The following is a 20,163-nucleotide window of genomic DNA, read 5'->3' as shown; positions in this document are numbered from 1 at the left end:
CATAGCTAACCCAATGTAATAACATAATTTTCCTTAAAAAATAATTTTTCCATCCTTAATATATACATTTTGGGATTCTGTTCTCGAGTAGTGACTTATGATCTTAGTTGTTGACCTATTTGTTTTAAGAGTGTGTTTGGCCTTGTAATTTCCCAGTGTTAGGTCAGGATTCTTTCACACAGGCCAAACGCATGTTTTTAACCAAAATTACAAAAAGTATTCAGTTGGAAAGTGCATTTTAAAAAGTGGAAAATACATTTTATCCCTCTGAACTATCAACCCATTTGTACTTTTAACCCCCAATGTTTAAAAAGTGATACTTTACCCTCATCTCCCCCCCAAACTTCAAAATTGTAGCAATTCGACCATTCTGACTTTTTTTCTTCCCAAAATGCCCTCATTCTAAGTTTTTATTTTTTATTTTTTATAATTATAAAAAAATTTTAAAATTAAGGGGTGGCCGGTTACCCAGGTTGGGCCTGGGGGTGGCTTCGGCCACCGCAGACCGGCCACCCCTCAATTTTTATTTATTTTTTAACTTGTGATAGGGACATTTTGGAAAAAAATAATAATACTTTGAAAGTTTTGGTGGGGGGTAAAGTGTCACTTTTTAAACATTAAGGTTAAAAGTGCAAATGGGTGGATAGTGGAAGGTAAAGTATATTTTTCCCATTTTAAAAAAGTTGCAGGTTTGAAAATGTGAAAAAAAAAAAAAAAAAATCACGATTTAAAATTGCAGGTAAGTGTGTATTTTAAAACGTACAATTTTAAAGGTTGATTCATGATTTTGTCACATGCGTTTAAAATTTATATTTTTGTTAACTGCATTTAAAATTGCTATTTTTTCAAACGGGATGTTTTGAAATTGCTAAGCCTCGACCAACCGCCTATACATCATGGGACTTGTTGTCCCCTTTTGCAGCGAAATTGTGTAACATGTACCAAATAAGTAAATTTTAAAATGTGGTAGACCTACTTCAGTGCAATTATCAGAATTTGGCAGGACCCATCTCGATATACAAATAATTGTTCTTGAAATTCAATTCATCCAAAAACCCCAAACAAAGTGTTGTTTGGGAACTTTGGTTTAATTTCAATTCTGTCACATGAGATCACAAATCCGCCTAGGGGTATATATAGCCGCTAATTAAGATAAAGATTCATCTCACCAGTTTGAGGGTTTTTTTTATAAATAAATTTAATTATTTAGCACTGAAGTATCTTGTAAATTGTTACGTAGAAATAAAGATTGATATGCAATAAACATAAAGACCCACTTCAGTGTATCATAATTAATTAGAAGGGTATCAGATTCATTTTCCTAGAGCTTGAAGGAGGTGCTTTCGTAAAGTGTGCTTGCCCTCCCTCCCCACAACCCTCTTCAAAAACAAAAGAACTCCTGTCTCTTCTTCTTATATTGATCACAGAAATGATTGTTTTTTTTATTCAGTAGCTAGCTATAATGGGTGGTAGTTAAATTGGTTGATGTGGTAGTTAGGCTTCATCAAGCTTAAAGTAGCCTAGAGACTAAAGCACATGGGGACCTCCAAAAGAATCCCTGCAAAAACGAAAGGAAAAGATTGAGCCACAGTGGCAGTAATGGTGGTGGTGGTGGTGCAGAGGGCGCGCGAGAGAAAGTTGATGAAGAAGATATATATGATTCTAAATTTAATTGCTTGCTTGAGAAACTTGGAACTTTTCCTTTTGGGGATCGCGTAAAGCTCAATAGAGCCATATACATATATAAACATAGGGTTTCCCTTTCTTCTAAAGAGAAGACATAAATATGGTAAATGGTCCCTAGGTCTGCAAAAGATCAGGCAAGTTTTCAATGCATAAGAATTTACCCACTAATTAATTCAACCATATTATTTTTCCTAATTATATATTTTCCATATATAATCAGGGGACGTACCCTTTTTGTTTGTGCCCTTTGTGGCACATTTAGTGATTAATATGTTTCCACATATTTCGTAATTTTTTTTTTTTTTTCAAGAGAAAAGCATTTCCGTCACATTCATTCAAAGATAATACGAGTATAAACCTCTTACAATACAGAGCAAAAAGCTCTGAAGTAACCATAGCCGAAGCTACGAGGTTACAAAACGTCGAAGATGACATCAAAGATACAACCATCCCAATTTCAAACAAGATCCGCTAACCCATGACTAATCTTCAGATATAATAACAGATTTGCTCTAAACAGACTCATTCCAATGAGTAGGTAGCTCGTATTCCTCGACCTAGGATTAGAAAACCTCCATGCAGAAACTCTTCCTCCTTGACTTGAAAGCCTGAATAGAGATCTCATCCACAACTCAAGGGTTTAGACCATAAACAAATACCTCACGGATCAACAAGAGAACATAGCCTTATTACAAGCAACAAAACAACCAGGAAATATAAAATAAGGAACAAATAACAGAGGAAAAAACAACATAAACGAAAAAATACAGGGAAAATGAAAGCAAAAAAATCAAAAAGCCAAAAAATAGGAGCACACTAGGCGGATGACGACGGCTGGAAGAAAGGCTGCTTGGGTGCATGCTAGAAACCGAAGCTGGCGTTGGAAGCGAATAGGGCCAGTGAAATGCAGTGGGGGGTGCGACAACAAACCCGGCAGTAGACGGTGGACGACAAAGCGACGGGGAGGAGATCAATGGCACACTCAAAAAATTAGGAGTAGTTTGAGTGAATTCCCCAAGAATGGAACCCACAAAGTGTGCCAAAAACATACAAACAAGCAGAAAACAAAGATAAGCAAAAGGGGAAAAAGAAGGGGAGGGAAGAGGCGGGGAGGGAAGGGGAAGAAAAACCAGGGTGGAGGGAGAGAACAAGGCGACACTCTCTGCTAGGAGAAGAAACCCTAGCAGAATTGTAGGCGGGGCTCTCTCCCTTACCCACATATTTCGTAAATTAATTCTACATTCCATGGCATATATGTCTAATTAATTTACTAGAATATTGAAAGCATGCAAACGCCGGCCTACATATTAGAGATACTTAAGAAATATAATTACACTAGTCATTCAGCTATGCTTTAATTTACAATTGAATATCCGTAGCAGGTAAGATAAACAAAACTGCACAATTAAAAGGGCCCAACTTCAAAGAATCTCAATCATGTGATTCGTTAGCCTACTTTTTACGCCTTATTTAAACGTAAATTTATTTTTTCCCGTTTCAAATTTGAGTTTACTATCATTAATTTCACCAGAAGTTTGAACTCGTGCAATTTGGTTTTTGATGTTTGTATTTACTGTCAACAGAATCCTATGACAGCCCATTTTCTTTTGTTTTTAATTCAAATTATATGTTTGATATAATTGTATATAAAGGAACAACAGGGAATGCACAAAATGATTATGTTGACAATCGATACAAATCATTATATTGATAACACACTTAAAGAAAGCAAACACACACACACATATATTACTTTCTTTTTTTTTTTTTTAAAAAAAAGAATATTTACATGCATGTGAAGAATCTTGGTGGGAATAATATATAGATTTCTTCCTTTTTACTTGCATTAAAAAAAAATAATAATAAATAAAGGATTTGGAGGTGACAAGGCCATACTGTCCAATTCGAGGCATCAACCAAATCTACAAGATCGAACACGTAATCAAAATAATTAAGCCGTAGTTGAACAACACACACCCACCCGCCACCTATGACCCCTGAGATTTGAGTCCCATGAAACATCCTAATTCATGTGAAATTGCCACCAAGATTTCACCTCACTACCCGTACACTTCATCATTATCCCATAACCCCCACTCATTTATTTCTCTATCACTATGGATCCATTATTCTTTACTTCCACACTTTAAAAAGAAAAAACAAAACAAAGTGAGGGAGGGGGGGTGAGGGAGCTTAATTTGGTTGTATTATTCACAAAAGAAGTCGCTACTTTACGTCTTGGAAAAGTTGATCAGGAAAAAAAAAAAAGTGCTGTCAAGTGTATTTATAATTCTTTAACAAACTAACATGACAGTTTGCAATTGGTCAAATAATACTAAAATAAAAAAATTTAATTAATTAGTAATTGACTTCTTAATTATACACTCTTAATCATTTTACCAATTATAAACGCTAATATCAATTTAAAACAAAATGTAGTATTTCCGAAGGGTTATTGATTTGAATCTTAACAATTCTGTTGTTGGAATTGCAAATGTGAGAGAATGTCGGCTATTACGAGGTTCACCTACCAATGCAATCCAGAAACTCATTGAAGAACTTATCCAAAAGGAAGAAGACAATGAGACAGCTTCACATTGAGCTTTGACAAACAAGGCATTGGTAGTATTTTAATTAGTGTAGAAAAAAGAGTAACAAGAAGACAGACGTTCAACTTCAAGAGCGAAGACCAAGGCGCACACAAGACCGCATGGGACTGCGCTGGAGAGTCTACTCGGACGTACGGCTGATGCACGGCGTGATACGTGGAGCGGTAAATGCGGATAAGTGGGGCCCCGCCCCGGCTCCCATCTTTGTCCGTTGAATATTGCCTTGATCGCATTCGCATTCGCATTCGCACCAAAAGCAGAGAAAGCTTCTACTTGTTGGCGGGTAAATTGTTGCGGCGGTAATGGCCTTTGATTTTTCCACTTTAAGAAAGCGGAAAGCTTTAATTGTAGCGGATAATAATTAATAAGTGCCATCTTCTTCCCTTTTTCACAGCCAGTTGTATTTAGGATAATCACAAGTATTACGTGTTATTATTATTATTTTTTAATTTATTTAAACTAAAATTTGACTTTCTCGACTATAAACAGCACACCTCTTTTTAAGTAGTATTTAAGATGTTTTTAGAAATCGAAATCTTCTTTAGTTCATTTTGGGTAGAGGGTGGCTCAATGGCTAGGCAAAATGTGGTCGAACCACTCTCATGGCCTATGGGGTAGCCAAACCATCCCCAACTTGCAAAATGTGGGTGGTTCGTGGGAGGCCAGTTACCTCATTCTTTCTTTTTATTATTTATTTATTTTTTAAATTTTAAATTATTTTTATTTTTATTTTTTTATTACAAAAATATGTGTCTCATCTGTGACCCTAGAATTTCTTAAATTCTAGCTATGAATTGGATACTCTTTAGTCCAGGATCCGATTCTTGATTTTAGATACTTACATCACTTATTCCAAGTTAACAAGAGAAATTCAACGTTATTTAATTGAAATTGAAAGTGAATTATAAAAATAAGGTTCCAATTCAAAATTTTTATTATAAAATGAAAATTTATTATATAATTAAGTTGTCTTGCAATTGAAGTATTTAAATATTTTTTATAATTTATACAGATTTTTTGTGCCAAAATGGATCTACACTTTAGATCCATTTTGGCACAAATATATATATATATATATATATATATATATATATATATATATATATATATATATATTTCTTTTCTTTTAATGAATTAAAACTGGTATTCAGATTGTAATACTATTGTGTAGATATTAATGCGATTGAAAATTTAGGGTGCAGCTTGAAATTAAGGTCAAATTTTGTGATCAATTATAAATTTATATATAATTATTAGTTGTTTTATGCTAAGCTTGTAGGGTTGGACAAGTAAACATGTAGGGTTAGTAGACCTATGTTACTTGTTAATAACAATTACGTAAAATAGCAAAAGAGAAAAAAAGGGAGTTTTTAGGTAGGCTTGGGTTGGGCATAAAGTTCGGAAAAAATCCAATTCATGTTGGAGTGGAGTTTGACCAATGTATATTAAGTATTTAATTAATTTATTATCACAATAATATCCTATTATCGATGGGAGTCCATTATAGGAAGCAAGCATACTCACATTCTGTCCGTACCATGAGTGCCCACTACTTTGAGTATGGCAAGTCATAAAACTTGGTTCTTATTCCCACCAAGAAAATAAGTTTTTTTAAGCATGTTGACCTTCATATTTCAATATATAATGATTAATGTTACATTTACAAATCTTTTACAATATTTTGACATGTATTAGCATGCGATTGTAATCAAACCAGCAACCTTAAAAAAAAATTCAACACCCTCAAATCACGTGTTAACACGTATTAACAATTTGTAAAAGAATGACAAGTCTAACATTTTTCATATATAATCTTGGGGCAAACAATTTTTTACATGACAACTTGACATAAACCCAACATAAAATTAGTGGATTATGGTTAAGGGGTTTGATCCGTTAAATTAAATTGGTTGGATTAAGATTTGTCATCCACATCCCTATGTAATATAGACAAATTAAATACAAAGAAAACAAATTTAAAGAAGCTACGGGCTAATAATCCGAATCTCTATAGTTAGTCAAAAACAAGACAACAAAACTGTTAAGGATATAAATCTTTTAGAATAAATTTTGATTTTGTATTCCTTAAATCAATGGATTTAGATAATATTTGTTAACCTGATTTAAGGGATATGTTTTTTTTTTTTTTTTTTGAAATATTTTAAATCAAATATAAAGCTTTATAAATAGAGCGGTGTAATCAGATCATAAATAAAAAGAAAATATATAGCTTATTAAGGCTTTGATATGTGAATCTCTATCATTATTCTATTTCCTTTTATTATTATTATTCCGCATTTATATCATATTATGTGTTTCTATCAAACAAGGAAAGAAATTTGGGTCACCTAGTCAAGATTTCAAAGATGGGAAAAGAAAAGAAGAAACCGAAAAAGGGAGTGAAAAAAAAAAAAAAAAGGAAACAAAAAAACAATCTTCTTAAGCGGCGTGGTTGATGGCACAACTTGCAAATCAAGCAAAGTGGTTTCATATCAAGTATCGACCTTGAGGACCAGGTTCTTTTTGTCCCACACCATCATTTCTACTACATATCCCTTCTTTTGCCCCAAAAAACCCAACTATTATTAACAAAAATGCAAAATATATAAATGCCACTCCCGTCAATTGAAAATCAAAAAGGGCTTACAAGGGGTTGAATGAGTTTTGGCCAAACCTAGAGTGACAAAAAAACAAAAACAAAAAAAAAAAAAAAAAAGGAAAAAAAGTTGGTTTTGATTAGGGGTAGAGACCAAACACCCTTAATTAAGGGTGATAATTTCTGTCCCATATTCTACCTTTTTTGACAATTGGCCACTCTGCCTCGATAAATAGCGGTCCTCTCTGCCTTGTGTTCTCACAAGCCAGATCCTCCTAACTCCTAAGTCCTAAGCCAGCATTGTTGAGCCATATCTTTCTCAGAGTCTCTAAGAGCATTGAAAGCTATGGCTGCTTCGAGTGTGGCCTGCATTGTTTCTCTGGTGCTACTTCTCACTCTGGTTGACGCCAGAATCCCAGGCGTTTACAGTGGTGGAGATTGGCAGAGCGCCCATGCTACTTTCTATGGAGGCAATGACGCCTCCGGAACTATGGGTATTGTGCCCCAACTCTCACTCTTCCCCTTCATCAAGTCTAAGAATATTGAAAAACCTCTCTAGCTCTGTTTTGTGACTCTGTTTTAATTTCTTTGAATCTTTTGCAATCAACTATTTCTAGCCGCATTTTCCAACAAGACTCTCGCATTCTTCTTTAAAATTCAAAACCCCATTTCCAAAAGGTCTAATTATTTCTTATGTAACTGATCATTTTCTTCTTCTTTCTCCACAGGAGGCGCTTGTGGGTACGGAAACCTTTACAGCCAAGGCTACGGCGTGAACACAGCTGCACTGAGCACTGCCCTGTTCAACAACGGGCTCAGCTGCGGGGCTTGCTTCGAGATCAAGTGCGCTAACGACCCACAGTGGTGCCACTCCGGTAGCCCCTCCATCCTCATCACCGCCACCAACTTTTGCCCTCCCAATTACGCGCTTCCCAGCGACAATGGCGGGTGGTGCAACCCTCCTCGACCCCACTTCGACCTCGCCATGCCCATGTTCCTCAAGATCGCAGAGTACCGTGCCGGAATTGTCCCCGTCTCTTACCGCCGGTGAGCCTCTCTCTTTGAACTCTGCGTTTTTGCTTTTATTTTTCAACTCCTGCAGGCTCTGTTTGACGAGAGGTCAAGGTACGGTGGTATTGTAAAAACGACCTGACGTAATTCACCTAGACGACAATCGTTTAGTCAATTTTTCTTAAGCTATCCATGTGAATCGTGATTGTCTGTTGTCTGTTTTTCTTCTACTTCGTACAGACCTCGGAACAGTACCGGTGTCAGAAAATTGATTTCCCTGTGATTTACCTGTAGTACATAGTTTTAGACCGTAAAATCACAACCGTTCATCTAATGCTTACATCGGATAATCATATCCTCTGTGTCATCACGTCCCCCCATCTTATCGTCTATCGTGACTAACGTCAAACCAGACCCAAAGAAGTGGGCCCGAGCCTCTCTGATAGGATCTCGTATTCTCGTCCATCAATTTGAAAAGGGTTCAGGTTCGACCCACCCTTTTCCGTGTTAATACACGACACCCAAGAGAAAAACAGGTTCACCTGTGTGTACACCACCCAAAACCGCGTAGTACGAGGAAAGGGTTTGATTTAATTCTTTTAATTTTTTTTTTCAGAGTGCCGTGCCGAAAGCAGGGTGGGATCAGGTTCACAATCAACGGCTTCCGTTACTTCAACTTGGTTCTGGTCACCAACGTCGCGGGTGCAGGGGACATAGTGAAGGTGAGCGTGAAAGGGTCAAAAACTGAGTGGATGACCCTGAGCCGAAACTGGGGTCAGAACTGGCAATCAAACGCGGTTTTGGTTGGTCAGTCACTTTCCTTCAGAGTTACAGGCAGTGACCGCCGTAGCTCCACTTCATGGAACATTGCCCCCTCCAATTGGCAATTTGGGCAAACATTCACCGGAAAGAATTTCAGGGTGTAAAATTCCCAAGTTTCCCGCTAAATATATCACTTTGGTCATTTGGGTTTTAATTTATTTTTATTTTTATTTTCTTGGAAAGTTGATTGAGTAAGAAAATGCGGGAAAAGTGTGTTTGTGGGGGAGTGAAACTTTTTGACTTTGGTTTAAGGGGAAAAAGGGAAAGCAAAAAGTGAATGTTTTAAGGGCTGAAGTGGCTGCAAATTTATGTAAGCCCGCGGCTTTTCTTACTTTGAAATACTATATACAAGAAGTATTTTAATTTACTTTGGTCTTCTCAAGTGTTTCAGATTGTGTGAATATTTCTAATTTGACTTGATTTTTATTAAATTAATGGTGACATAACAAGATGACAATATACTTTGATGTTAATGACCATTCTATGATTTTAAAGAATCATCAATCTCAATTGAAAATGTGTCGTATCTGTTTAAAGATTAACGAGTAGCGAGTATTTTGTGCTTTATTTTGTCTAATTATATTATAAGGGAAGAATGTGAACAAAGATGATACTTAAGGGGAGCTCTTTTTACTTAGCGCAAGCTAGATTCCTACAATGGAGAACCAAAAAAGTAATTATCAATGGCTAGTTAATTTGAAACTCTTACTTTTTGTCATTACATAAGCATAACCAAAATGAGTAGTAGCCTTACCTATGCAAGAGAAGGGTTCAAGTACTCATTCCGAGATTTAGTTCGATACTCCTTAGTTGAATTTGGTTTAGGTGTTGTAAATAAAATTACAACGCATATGTTAGTTTTTACTCCTTACTTTCAAATTGCAACTTCAACAGCTAAGTTTTGAGAGGGCTATATCTATCTTCGAATGAGAGGAAGAAAGGGAGGAGTGAATTTGTTTTTTTATAGCCCCTTTGCAAATCTTATGCGTTTGCCTTTTGTCGAATTAGCTTTTAAGTAAGGAAGAAGAGGCCGGTAAAAGCATGTGATTTTTAACGTGCGTCTAGTTTAACAGATTGAATTACAAAAAATAAATACTTCAACTTAATTTGGAAAAAAACTATGTTTGATTTGATCATAATGGGATAACCAAGCATAACCAAAATGGGCAGTAGCCCTACCTATGCAAGAGAAGGGTTCAAGTACTCATTCCGAGATTTAGTTCAATATTTCTTAGTTGAATTTGGTTTAGGTGTTGTAAATAAAATTACAACACATGTTTTTACTTCTTACTTTCAAATTGCAACTCCAACAGCTAGGACTATAACTATCTTCGAATGAGAGGAAGAAAGGGAGTGAATTTGTTATTTATAGCCAATTTCAAATCTTGTGCATTTGCCTTTGGTCGAATTAGCTTTTAAGTATGAAGAAGAGGCCATTGAAAGCATGTAATTTTTAACATGAATCTTAGTTTAATAGATTGAATTACAAAAAAACTATGGAAAAAAAAAACTATGTTTGATTTGATCATATAATGGGACAAAGGTTTTAATTTTGAAATTTGGAAAGATTGTAGTAGACTTTCAATTTTCCAAATTTCTTTTAAAATTTGCAAATATAAATAAATATGATAATTAAAGGATCCATTTGTTAATGCATTTTAGATGCTACTTTTTGTTTTAATTTAGTTTTGTTTTTAAAGTGTGTGTTTTAATATGACATAAATGTGTGTGTTTTTTTTTAAAAAAATTTTAAAAAGGGGCTATCAAATCTTCAATTTATAGAGATGAACTTGAACACAATGTTCAACAAATACAATATCATGAATACAAAGAGAAACTTCCTCCATATTGACTTGTTCGTCAAAGTGAGTAAGTGCTTTCTTAGCTAGCATGTGAGCGACTCCATTTGCAACCCTTCTAACATGATTCACTTGTCAAACCTGTAAACTGTTCAAATATCTTCAATAAGTTAACCATATAAGCACCAATTCATTCACTCTTATCTCATGCCTGCACAACATAAAGAGCATCAACATTTTGCAACCCCAAATCTTTAGTAAAAATTGCAGTTGCCATAGCCTCTGCAACAACCGGGTCAGTTATTGATGGATTGGAGCCACCTCTCCCACATGATCTCTAATAATTACACCTATTCTCACCTTATTGTTCTTTTATGTCTTAGATCGATTGTTAATGTTTTTGTTGCTAGCAAAGTTATGTATTCATGGCAATTTCAAAAGTTCAAGATGCATGCCAATAAGTCGAAAAAACTACAAACTAAAGGGAACCAGTTAACTAGAATAAATCAAAGCCCAAAGCCATCAAGAACCAAAACACATCAGGACAACACTCTTATCCTTTGCCAACTCTCTCAAACCAATCGCCCACCACCCACCATGCCCACCACCACTGCACATCTCCACCAAACCTATGGTCCTAAACACTACAAATCCCTATAGCTTAAATCCACAAAAGATCAGTGGGTGAGATTCTTTGGCTGCACTCCAAGATTTCTAGTGAGGTCCAACAAGAGCAGCGGGACAAGCACACGATCGAGGGGCTAGGTTGGGACCTCTCTGCAACAATATGGGCCAACCCGATGGTTCTAACAACTCTATTGCATCTCCTGCGGATGCTTGAGTCGAGGACATAATTAACACCAGCATTCATAACCCGCAACCACAAGCATGTTGATGGATCTTGCCGCAACATGATGCAATCATGGTCGAGGAGGTCGTTTAGGCAAACCATCGAGCACTCGATGTTCCAAAATATAAATATGTTTCCCAACACTGTTGCTCGAGCTAACTTCTATGGTCCAAATCATTTTTGGTATAGTCGTTTACAGCCCTCGGCTTATGTTCTTATCAAGACCAAATATGTCAGTTTATGAGTTCTGGGATGTTCTTTTGTTTTTGGTTCGAGTTGTTTGTTAATGCATTGGTTCGAGTTCACAATTTGCTAAATGACTACTACTGAGAACAAATCTAACAATTTTGAACCAGCACAAAGAATAATTGCAGAAGATAGAAAAATGTAGGAAATGTGAGATGGGATTTAGTAGATGAAACGAGATAGCAAAACCCGTCACCTGTGGAAACCATCCCTACGGTTGTCTGGCCGCTGCCCAATCGCACCCGCAGGCTCCCAAAAGCAGGTTTTGTTTCCAAAACCTGTTTAGGGAAACAAGCGAAGTAGCAAAAAGGCTTTCTCTGTACGCACCGTTGTTTCAGTGAGAAAACAAAGCAAACAAGTGCTTTCTCACAACAAACACAACAGATGCACAAAAACAAGAAAATAAAAAACTATGTTAAGGGTTTGGGGCTCATATCAAGTGTACAAGAATTGGAAGATCAGTCACTGTGGGGGTAAACCCAGATAGAGGAAGAGAAAAAGAGACAAATTTTGAGACGCCGAAGCCTTCCCTTTTGGGGTCGGCGGCACCCTTTAGTCTTTCTCCTCAAAATCGAACTGGGTTTTTTTCACTTTGTAGGAAAACCCCACTCTAGCCTCTCTCTTTGTAATCATCGCCAGACCCTCTTCTATGAGAAAACCAGAGAACAAAGATCCAGATCCCGTGCAATACACAGAGGACGTAATAGGGTTACCACTAAGAGGCAAGACGTTTTATATCTAAGCACGCATGAGTTCTAGGGTTTCAAGGGCGGTAACTGGACAATCTGGGCCGCTTGGAGGCCAACTCAGGCCCAGCTGTGTCAGATGCAGATTGACAAAAGTACCCTCTTTCTTGAACGCGAGTTCAAACTACGCAAAATTCTTTTTTATTCTCCCGTTTCGTCTCCTAATATTTTTCTTTTTTAAATTAATCATTGAATCTATCTACGACCAACATAAGTAACAATAATACATGTTACTTTATTCAAAAATAAAACATGTTATGAAGAATTAATTGGTCACACACCAAATCCTAAATTGAAGGAACCTATAGAGAAGAAGAAATGTTAAGCACAAAACATCCTACCAAGTTTCGGCCGGTCACTTTAATTCGTAAGTATATTAGTTGAAGAATACCACAAACTTAACGAATTTGTAGAAGAAAATTGTTCGGTTAAAATGATGCGTACCTTGGTAATGAGTCCTTTCTTATTGAGTGTTTTCGTGGTCCACTAAAGAGGGGGATCCATGAAATAACTAATTTGATTTCGTAACCCTCACTCTATTATACAAACGTCCCTTAGCCCCCAAGAATAAATAAGTATTAGGAATCCAAGAGCCAGTGATTCAGATATTGTACACACTTCTTACTATTGTTTGTGCGGCTGTCCATCCGTACTTAGCCGGGTTCAGTTGATCCAGAGGACTTGCAAGAAATGAGACTGTTGAGGCTAACTTTGGGTCCAAAAAAAGCCTATTTTCTGGGAGTTATTCTTGGGTACACCACTTTCTTTACAAAAAATAAAAACCACCCTGTCTTCTTGTTTATGGTTTTTCCATCATTCCGCCATAAATTTTTCACTGTCGTTTTCCCTTTTCACTACCGGAAAAGATTGTGCTGCTGCACCTAGCATTCATAAAATGTGTCTCTCAACTGTTGTCCAAAAGTATATACTTTATCCGTGTTGAGATGATATGTCATACATGTCATTGTAGGATCAATCTTGTGTTGAAAAGTAGTCAAACACTGAAGATTCAATCACTAAACTAAATGTCTCTTTCAGTTCTGCTAACTGCAGGATCAATTTTTCTTCTTTCATATTGCTAACCACTAAGTGAGGCTTCTGCTACATCCCTTTGTACCTGATGGGAAGTCAAACAAAAATTCATAAGAATATTTAGATTGTTTTAATGTGAAATTTATGTAAATGTTGGATTAAGAAGATGAAAAAGATAAAAGCTTCAGAAATGGAGATCATGCCAATGTTTTGAACCACGAAATGACCGAAAAGAAATCATCTTAAAAGCAACAGATCTTTGCACTGAAAATATCGCCCTAATACTATTCCTGTAAACCTTTTTTCCCCTGAAATTCGTCTCATCCATTCTTTTGAAGTACTGACAATTTTAAGAAACAAACCCATATCTAATCTGATCCACTCAGCAAATAACATGACAAAGTCCATGGCAAAGCACACAGCAATTAGAAAAAAAAAAAAAAAACTTTAATTTCTCTATTTAGTACTTTGTATGGCATTGAACCATATTTTAGTACCAAATTTTGTTTGCTGTGATTCCTACACTTGGCACATGAATTAAATCAAGCAAGGCAAAAACAAATCTCCAATAGGCTCTCTAATATAGTGTTACAGAAGGTGTTATCATTGTTGGATGTTGCACTGAGCTAGACCATAAATTATGCCTCATTATGGACAGTAGAAGACTAAACAACAATTGCGAAAACGATACGGTATGAATTGAAGAAAACTTACAAAGTGAGACCTGGTGCCAACATTAGCAAGCTTTTCTTTTACGAATCCACAATTGCTTGATTATATACTGAATGATTTCTTTCATACTGGCTCTCCTATCCTCCATTAAGTTCCAAATTTCTGGGACTGCATACCTCCCACTTGGATTGACTTCATTAATTTCCAGCAGTGCTTTGGTAACAGCCTTGTATACATCCTCACCCCAATTAGTTTTCAACTCTTGCAGGTCTTTGTCGTCTTCATCTATTTGTTCCTGCATTTCACAATTTTCTGGTATTCTTAAGTCACAGCTAAAATTAAAAGGTCACAAAAGCATCCAAGGCATATGAACATACTTGGGGTTCACCATTTTCCATGACTCTCTTGAAAGGATGCCAATGTGGATTCATCAACTTTTCTTGCCATTTTGAGCATAATTCAGCAGATATATTCTCCCAGTCATCACCGGGGAATTTCAGTGAGCATATATCTCCAAAAGGTTTCCATTCAACCTCCCCCATTCTTTTCATTCCCAGTTTTGATCGCCCAGTCAACATATTTTGCAAGCTCTGCATGGCAAAACAGATATGAGATCACACTATTAAGCACCTGTATTTACTAGCATGTTTTTGAGGTGGAACTAGCAAAGCGAAACAACTGGTAAATTGTATGCAAAAAGTGGGGGAATAAAGCCATACTTCTATTGATTCTTTGCGAGCCTCTTGTAGCTCTTGGTTGATCATACGCTCTTTAACCATCAGAACAGAGTTGAGGTTTTCTACTGCATCTGTCTTTTCCTCTTGAGCCTGCAATTCTTCTTTCAACTGCATGAGTTACAATCGAATGTTTTATTATGGATTCAAGTGTATATTATTGAGTGCATCATCCAACTTATTCACATAATAAAACATTAATGTGAAGACATGAAAAATAATTTAAAATATAAATAAAAATAAGAAAGATTCTGTGAAGCATAACTTGGGAGCCATTTTAGTTGATTAGAATGACACTATTTCCTGCACTTCAGGAGACCGCGCATGGTTGAGACATCAATGTATTAACGGTGGGAAAGTAGATCTAGAGGTTGCCTTTCAGTGCAGGCTCACTGGATGTAACCGATATTGATAGATACAGTGTAGAATTGTGGAGCAGTAGTTACAATCTGATAGAAAGAAAATCTAAGGAGAAGCTGGGACTGAAATGGGTATTTAGACCCAAATTTCAACTATATTGCTTTTTGTATAAAGGATTACTGAGTGTTGATCTTTATAGCACAGTTTTTTTTTTTTTGATAGGTTGATCTTTATAGCACAGTTTATGCACATTCTTTGAGTTCCCTATAATACCACATAGAATGTAGCTCCTAATAACCAGTCATACAACTAACACAGTCAGCAGTAAGAAAATGTATTACTGCAGCTTGCTCAGGACTTTAAGAACTTAAAAGAGAATCAATTGAGATCCTTCTATACACAATTATAGTTTTTTTTTTTTTTTTTTTTCTCATAAAAAAGGCAAGCGGGGGAGTCCAATTGTAGCTATTCTACACGTTGGGAGCCGCACAAAAGGGACCTAGACAGTGGAAACCACATGCACTCCTTCAAGTCCAACTAGACTATAGGTTGGCCCAGCCTAGGACATCAATGAGACTTAAGGCGGTTAATACTAATAAGATTGAAGATTTCTATTTCGGGAGTCAAATTTTCATCCTAGTATATGCCTAAACATTTTGGATATTTTCTTAAGACCACTAAGCCACCACCATTGATGGTCTTCTATACAAAATTATAGTTAAGATGCTGTAACTGCACTTAAAAGTAAAGAAATGCTATAAACAATGACAACTATGCTAATTTGAATAAGCATTCCCATTCACACCCTAGATTGAAATTTGATAATGACAAGACAACACCAAAAGTTGCCAAAGGCTTGAACTGATGCTGCATCACTTTTCCATGCTTAATATTATCTTATTAATAACTGCTTAAAAAAATCTTATTAATAACTGAATGCAATCGTACAATTGAGCCAATTCAACGTAATTCTTTTTAATATTCTTGTAATATTGAAGTTTTCAAAGAGATGCTTTGGTGTCTATTGACTACTGTACTAACCTTTTCAATCTCGTTTAAAAAACTTCTTCGCTCCAGGTCTTTGTGAGCTTTACTCTCCTTCAATTCTCTGGCTTGCTGGTCGAGTTCTTTCTTTTGACATTTCAAGGCTTCTTTCAGCTTCCTGTTGATGGACTGCGTTATTTGCATCTCTGGGGAAATGAAAGGGTATGGGTTAAACACAAATTCAAAGGAAATTTTATCAAACACATGCCAGAGAAATCTAAATGTTTTGCAAGGCTATGCGAGCTGTAAGTGCACTGATAGGTGTAAATGACACAGAACAGCTGAACGAATCGAAGTGAGACTAACATGAAAGGAGGGAACAAACCCTTTCAGAGACATGTTCAAACTTCATAATGTATGTGTCCAAGAAATTAAGTTCAGAGACTGACAATAATATCCTGAAGTGGCTTGTTTCTAGGAGAAATGCTATTGACAAGCCTGCATCCACTAAGCATAGTTTAGAATCAGGCGTGCTTTAGGAGCATTAATAGATCAAAGTTGTCTCCCATAGGGACAGATTCACATTATCTCTAAAAATTTGTTGAAATTAGAAAAAAACTTGGATTGCAGTATCAGAAAGCAAAAGAGAACACAGTTCCTGGTTTGTCACTTAGAAACTAATAGAAGATCTTGCCGCAATATTTTCCTACAAGATTCTATTCATATGGGCAATGAGAAGTAAACCGTAATTTCAGTCCTGCACAACCAATCTAACTGTAGAAAATGGTTCATGAAGAAAAACACAACCATTATCTTAATTTTTTTTTTAATAAGTAATCGAAATATCATTAAAAGTGAAAAATGCAACTCGGGTACAGAGAAAGTATACAAAAGAAACACCTAGCTCAAAGGGGAAAAAAAAAAAATGACATCATGAAAACTAAACACCTAAGGAGCTAAAAACGCAGATGTCCAAATAAAAAGATTATTAAAGAAAAAGGACTTAAATTCCACCAATGTCCTCTTGCGGTCCTCGAAACTTTTATCATTGTCTTATAGATGTCAAAAAACTAGGAGAAGCCTCTTTTAGAGACATTCAATCTCAGAACTTTGATCTTTCTACTAAATACAACACCTACCAGTGCCTGATGAATATATGCAATTAGGCTTGACATGATAACGATGATCAAGGAGTGACACACTGAGCTTCTTCTATAACTTAAATGAATAACATACCTGAATGCAACATATTTGTTTCATTCATCAGCCTTTTAACAGTTGCGGAGGACTCCTTGTACTTGTGCTCCATCTCCAAAAAACTTTTGTCTTTGGAATTAACTTCCTCTGTAAGTCTGCAAACGGTAGCCATTGTCTCATTATACTTATGCTCCATCTCCAACAACCTTAGGTTCTTGTAATCAATCTCCTTTGCAAGGCCCACAGCAAATCTGCGGCATTTGATTAGTTCCTCTTCATAGTTGTTGTTCCACATTTGGACAAATATTTGAGGGGCCTGCAGCATCAGTCAAAAACAAGTTTAAGCAAATTGAACCATTACATGAAGTAAAGCCAAAGGTATCAGATTTAGCACTTCATGCATCTAGAAAACGGATATTTTGAGGGTATTTTATGCATAAACAGAGGTTTGTGATGTAAAAAGTATACGAGCATTTTACCATCAATTTATACAAGTGGAAAATAACAGAGGTAAAAGCTGCTTCTTTTTCCATCGTAAGTTACAAATTTATACAAGCTTTAGCTTCCCTAACGTTTTAATCAACATCTTTTACGCAACAAATTGACAGGAAACAATGGGAATTTCCAATATCTGATTAATTGTTTGTGGCTTCATAAAATGAGAATGTCCAGTTTAGCTGAGAGAGAGTTGGAATATTTCACGGCTTGAAGAGAGAGAGAGAGAGAGCGAGAGAGATGAGGAAATTTAGGCTAATAATTTTTTTAAAAAAAAAACTTAGAATAGAAAATTGTTTGGGCAGATTAATCTAATAGCAAATAATATTAATAAATAGATGGGAAAATAAAACACATTAATAATGTTTCCTAATCTTAATCATAGTAACCATCCTCATCATCATGATGGATAACAAACTATAAAAATATTACGATTCCCAAATACCCAAATCTCCCAAAACCCCCAGGCAAGAAAAGAAGGCAAAAAGGAAGCATAAAAGTAGACATTTGCTTAAGAAAGCTCGAGAACCACACATAATCGAATCAGAATCGACATAAATCACGGAAGTAATCGGAAATACAAACAAATCAGGAATATCCATTGCACCCAAATCAAATAAAATGGCAAACAAAATGCAACCTTTTGTTTTTGTTTTGAAGTTACACACTAAAAGTAACTTGGACCCAGAAACCAAGTAAAAAGAACAAAGAAAAGAGACTACAATACTTATTGGGGAAATGGTTTCTACTCTCAAGCTCAGCCTTTGTGCAGCTATGGAGCTCTGCAGTGAGTGGCTTTGGAGTGAAAGGCAGAGAAGGGGGAGAAAAGGTGGCAGATTTTGATATGGACAAAGCCCTAAGAAATTACGGACTTCATTCTATAAATAGAAATGTGAATTACACCTCTAACATTAGAGATAAATTTGATTATGTTATTCCTCATATTTTTTATGCATTTAACGTGTTCATAGGATATAAGAGTGAAGTAAACTCGAGTAAGACTGGGCTAATCACATGCATGCAGAAGAACCTACACTCTGGATAAACAATTTTACAAGAGAAAGTATATCTTGGCTCAGTTTTTTGGGTGTAAAACAATCTAACAACAACAAAAAAAAAAAGGTATGTTTCGATGTATACTCAAATTTACTAAGGCAAGACAAATCACATGAAAAATCACATTGCATTGGGAAAAAATTTTGCTGTCCTCATCAATATGGATAAGAAAAATACAAAGAACCAGGTCATATTTTCAAGATAAATGTTATATATTATGCTTTTACCTTACTTTGCTGATATAATATTGTCAATTAGTTGTTTAATTTTTTATTTTTTAAAGGAGTTGATTTAATAATTGATAGACAATGTCACATCAATAAAGTAAGATAAAAGTGTGGTGTATTACATAACTTTATTTTCATTCAATACCGAAAACGCTTAAAAAAGTCATATTATATATTACATTTTTATATCACAATACTAATGTAACAGTTCTAACTAATTCTTTGAATTATTATTATTATTATTTTAAATAATGATTTATTGAAGGGTTAGATGAAAGGTTAGTATTGTAAGATACTCATAGAATAAAAATATAATTTCTAGCATTACTTACTACTTAACTCAAAAACACTATTATTAAGAACCATTCTTGAACCTTCGTCCAAGATATTATGCATCTCAGAAGGGTTTCTCCAAGTTCTTTCTTTAATGTTTGTGTTAAAACGAAATATGGGAAATTCCAGAAAAGGGGTAACCTTCCCATTTCATGCCTTGATAACCACAGCTGCTGCATATTTTAAGAGTCCATTCGTCTAGATTTTGCAGGCATATTAGTCGGCCCTTCCAGGCACCCCTTCTAAATTTCAATTTGGCCAACTAGTCACAGTTGTGCTACTACACTTCTAAATTCACGATCAGAGCTGCCAAGAAGGCACCTTAATAATGCTTTCTAAAGGAAGTTGTAACTGTTATAAGAATACATTTCAGCAATTGCAATGCACCCCAAGTATGATGAAAGGTGTTTACTACAGCATCAGTTGCAAGTAGATTATCCAAATTCATAGGACATGATCAGAAACACAAATTCATGAGGCCTTCCTTGGGGAGAATTTTTGGACTTTTCCTTTGATCACCAATCCAATGCTTTCAGCTAACCTAAGGGAGGAACTTGCAAGTGCAGAATTTCTAAATAATCAAGAGACCTAAGCGGCTAAGCCTATTCTTGATGTGACTAAAGACCAAGTAATCCTGTACCACCAATAGTTATGTGAAAAAGCCCTTCAAAGCAAGATCCCATGAACAGAGTGACCAGCCATGGATAG

At 35.8% G+C, this 20,163-nt stretch overlaps 2 protein-coding genes and 1 non-coding gene across 7 annotated transcripts; 1 reads left to right on the top strand and 2 right to left on the bottom strand.

The window, feature by feature from the left end:
- The first annotated feature begins 7,115 nt into the window (after positions 1–7,115).
- Positions 7,116–9,091, top strand: LOC132188272 (expansin-A4). Its single transcript, XM_059602693.2, has 3 exons — positions 7,116–7,385; positions 7,620–7,938; positions 8,519–9,091. Exons 1-3 carry the CDS (start codon positions 7,238–7,240, stop codon positions 8,826–8,828), a joined length of 777 nt encoding a protein of 258 aa, XP_059458676.1. The 5' UTR covers positions 7,116–7,237; the 3' UTR covers positions 8,829–9,091.
- Positions 9,092–10,485: 1,394 nt separating this feature from the next.
- Positions 10,486–18,895, bottom strand: LOC132186104 (factor of DNA methylation 1). 5 transcript variants are annotated; one of them, XM_088517302.1, is made up of 8 exons: positions 18,567–18,895; positions 17,384–17,660; positions 16,205–16,353; positions 14,789–14,914; positions 14,447–14,659; positions 14,112–14,364; positions 12,810–13,482; positions 10,486–10,671 (listed from the first exon to the last, which is right to left on the bottom strand). In XM_088517302.1, the coding sequence occupies exons 2-6, from the start codon at positions 17,637–17,639 to the stop codon at positions 14,134–14,136; spliced, it is 975 nt and encodes a 324-aa protein (XP_088373428.1). In that variant the 5' UTR covers positions 17,640–17,660; positions 18,567–18,895; the 3' UTR covers positions 10,486–10,671; positions 12,810–13,482; positions 14,112–14,133. The 5 variants fall into 5 exon arrangements, with proteins under 5 accessions (XP_088373428.1, XP_088373429.1, XP_059455894.1 ...); XM_088517303.1 differs by having other exon boundaries at positions 18,589–18,895; XM_059599911.2 differs by lacking the exon at positions 18,567–18,895 and adding an exon at positions 18,480–18,543.
- On the bottom strand, positions 11,766–11,910 carry LOC132188911 (small nucleolar RNA snoR143). Its single transcript, XR_009440970.1, has one exon. It is a non-coding gene; the product is annotated as a small nucleolar RNA snoR143 (small nucleolar RNA).
- Positions 18,896–20,163: the final 1,268 nt, after the last annotated feature.

The sequence above is a fragment of the Corylus avellana genome, chromosome 6 (assembly GCF_965113065.1).
Source record: "Corylus avellana chromosome 6, dhCorAvel1.hap1.2, whole genome shotgun sequence".
NCBI classification, from domain to species: domain Eukaryota; kingdom Viridiplantae; phylum Streptophyta; class Magnoliopsida; order Fagales; family Betulaceae; genus Corylus; species Corylus avellana.
This window is presented reverse-complemented; position numbering and strand designations above follow the sequence as displayed.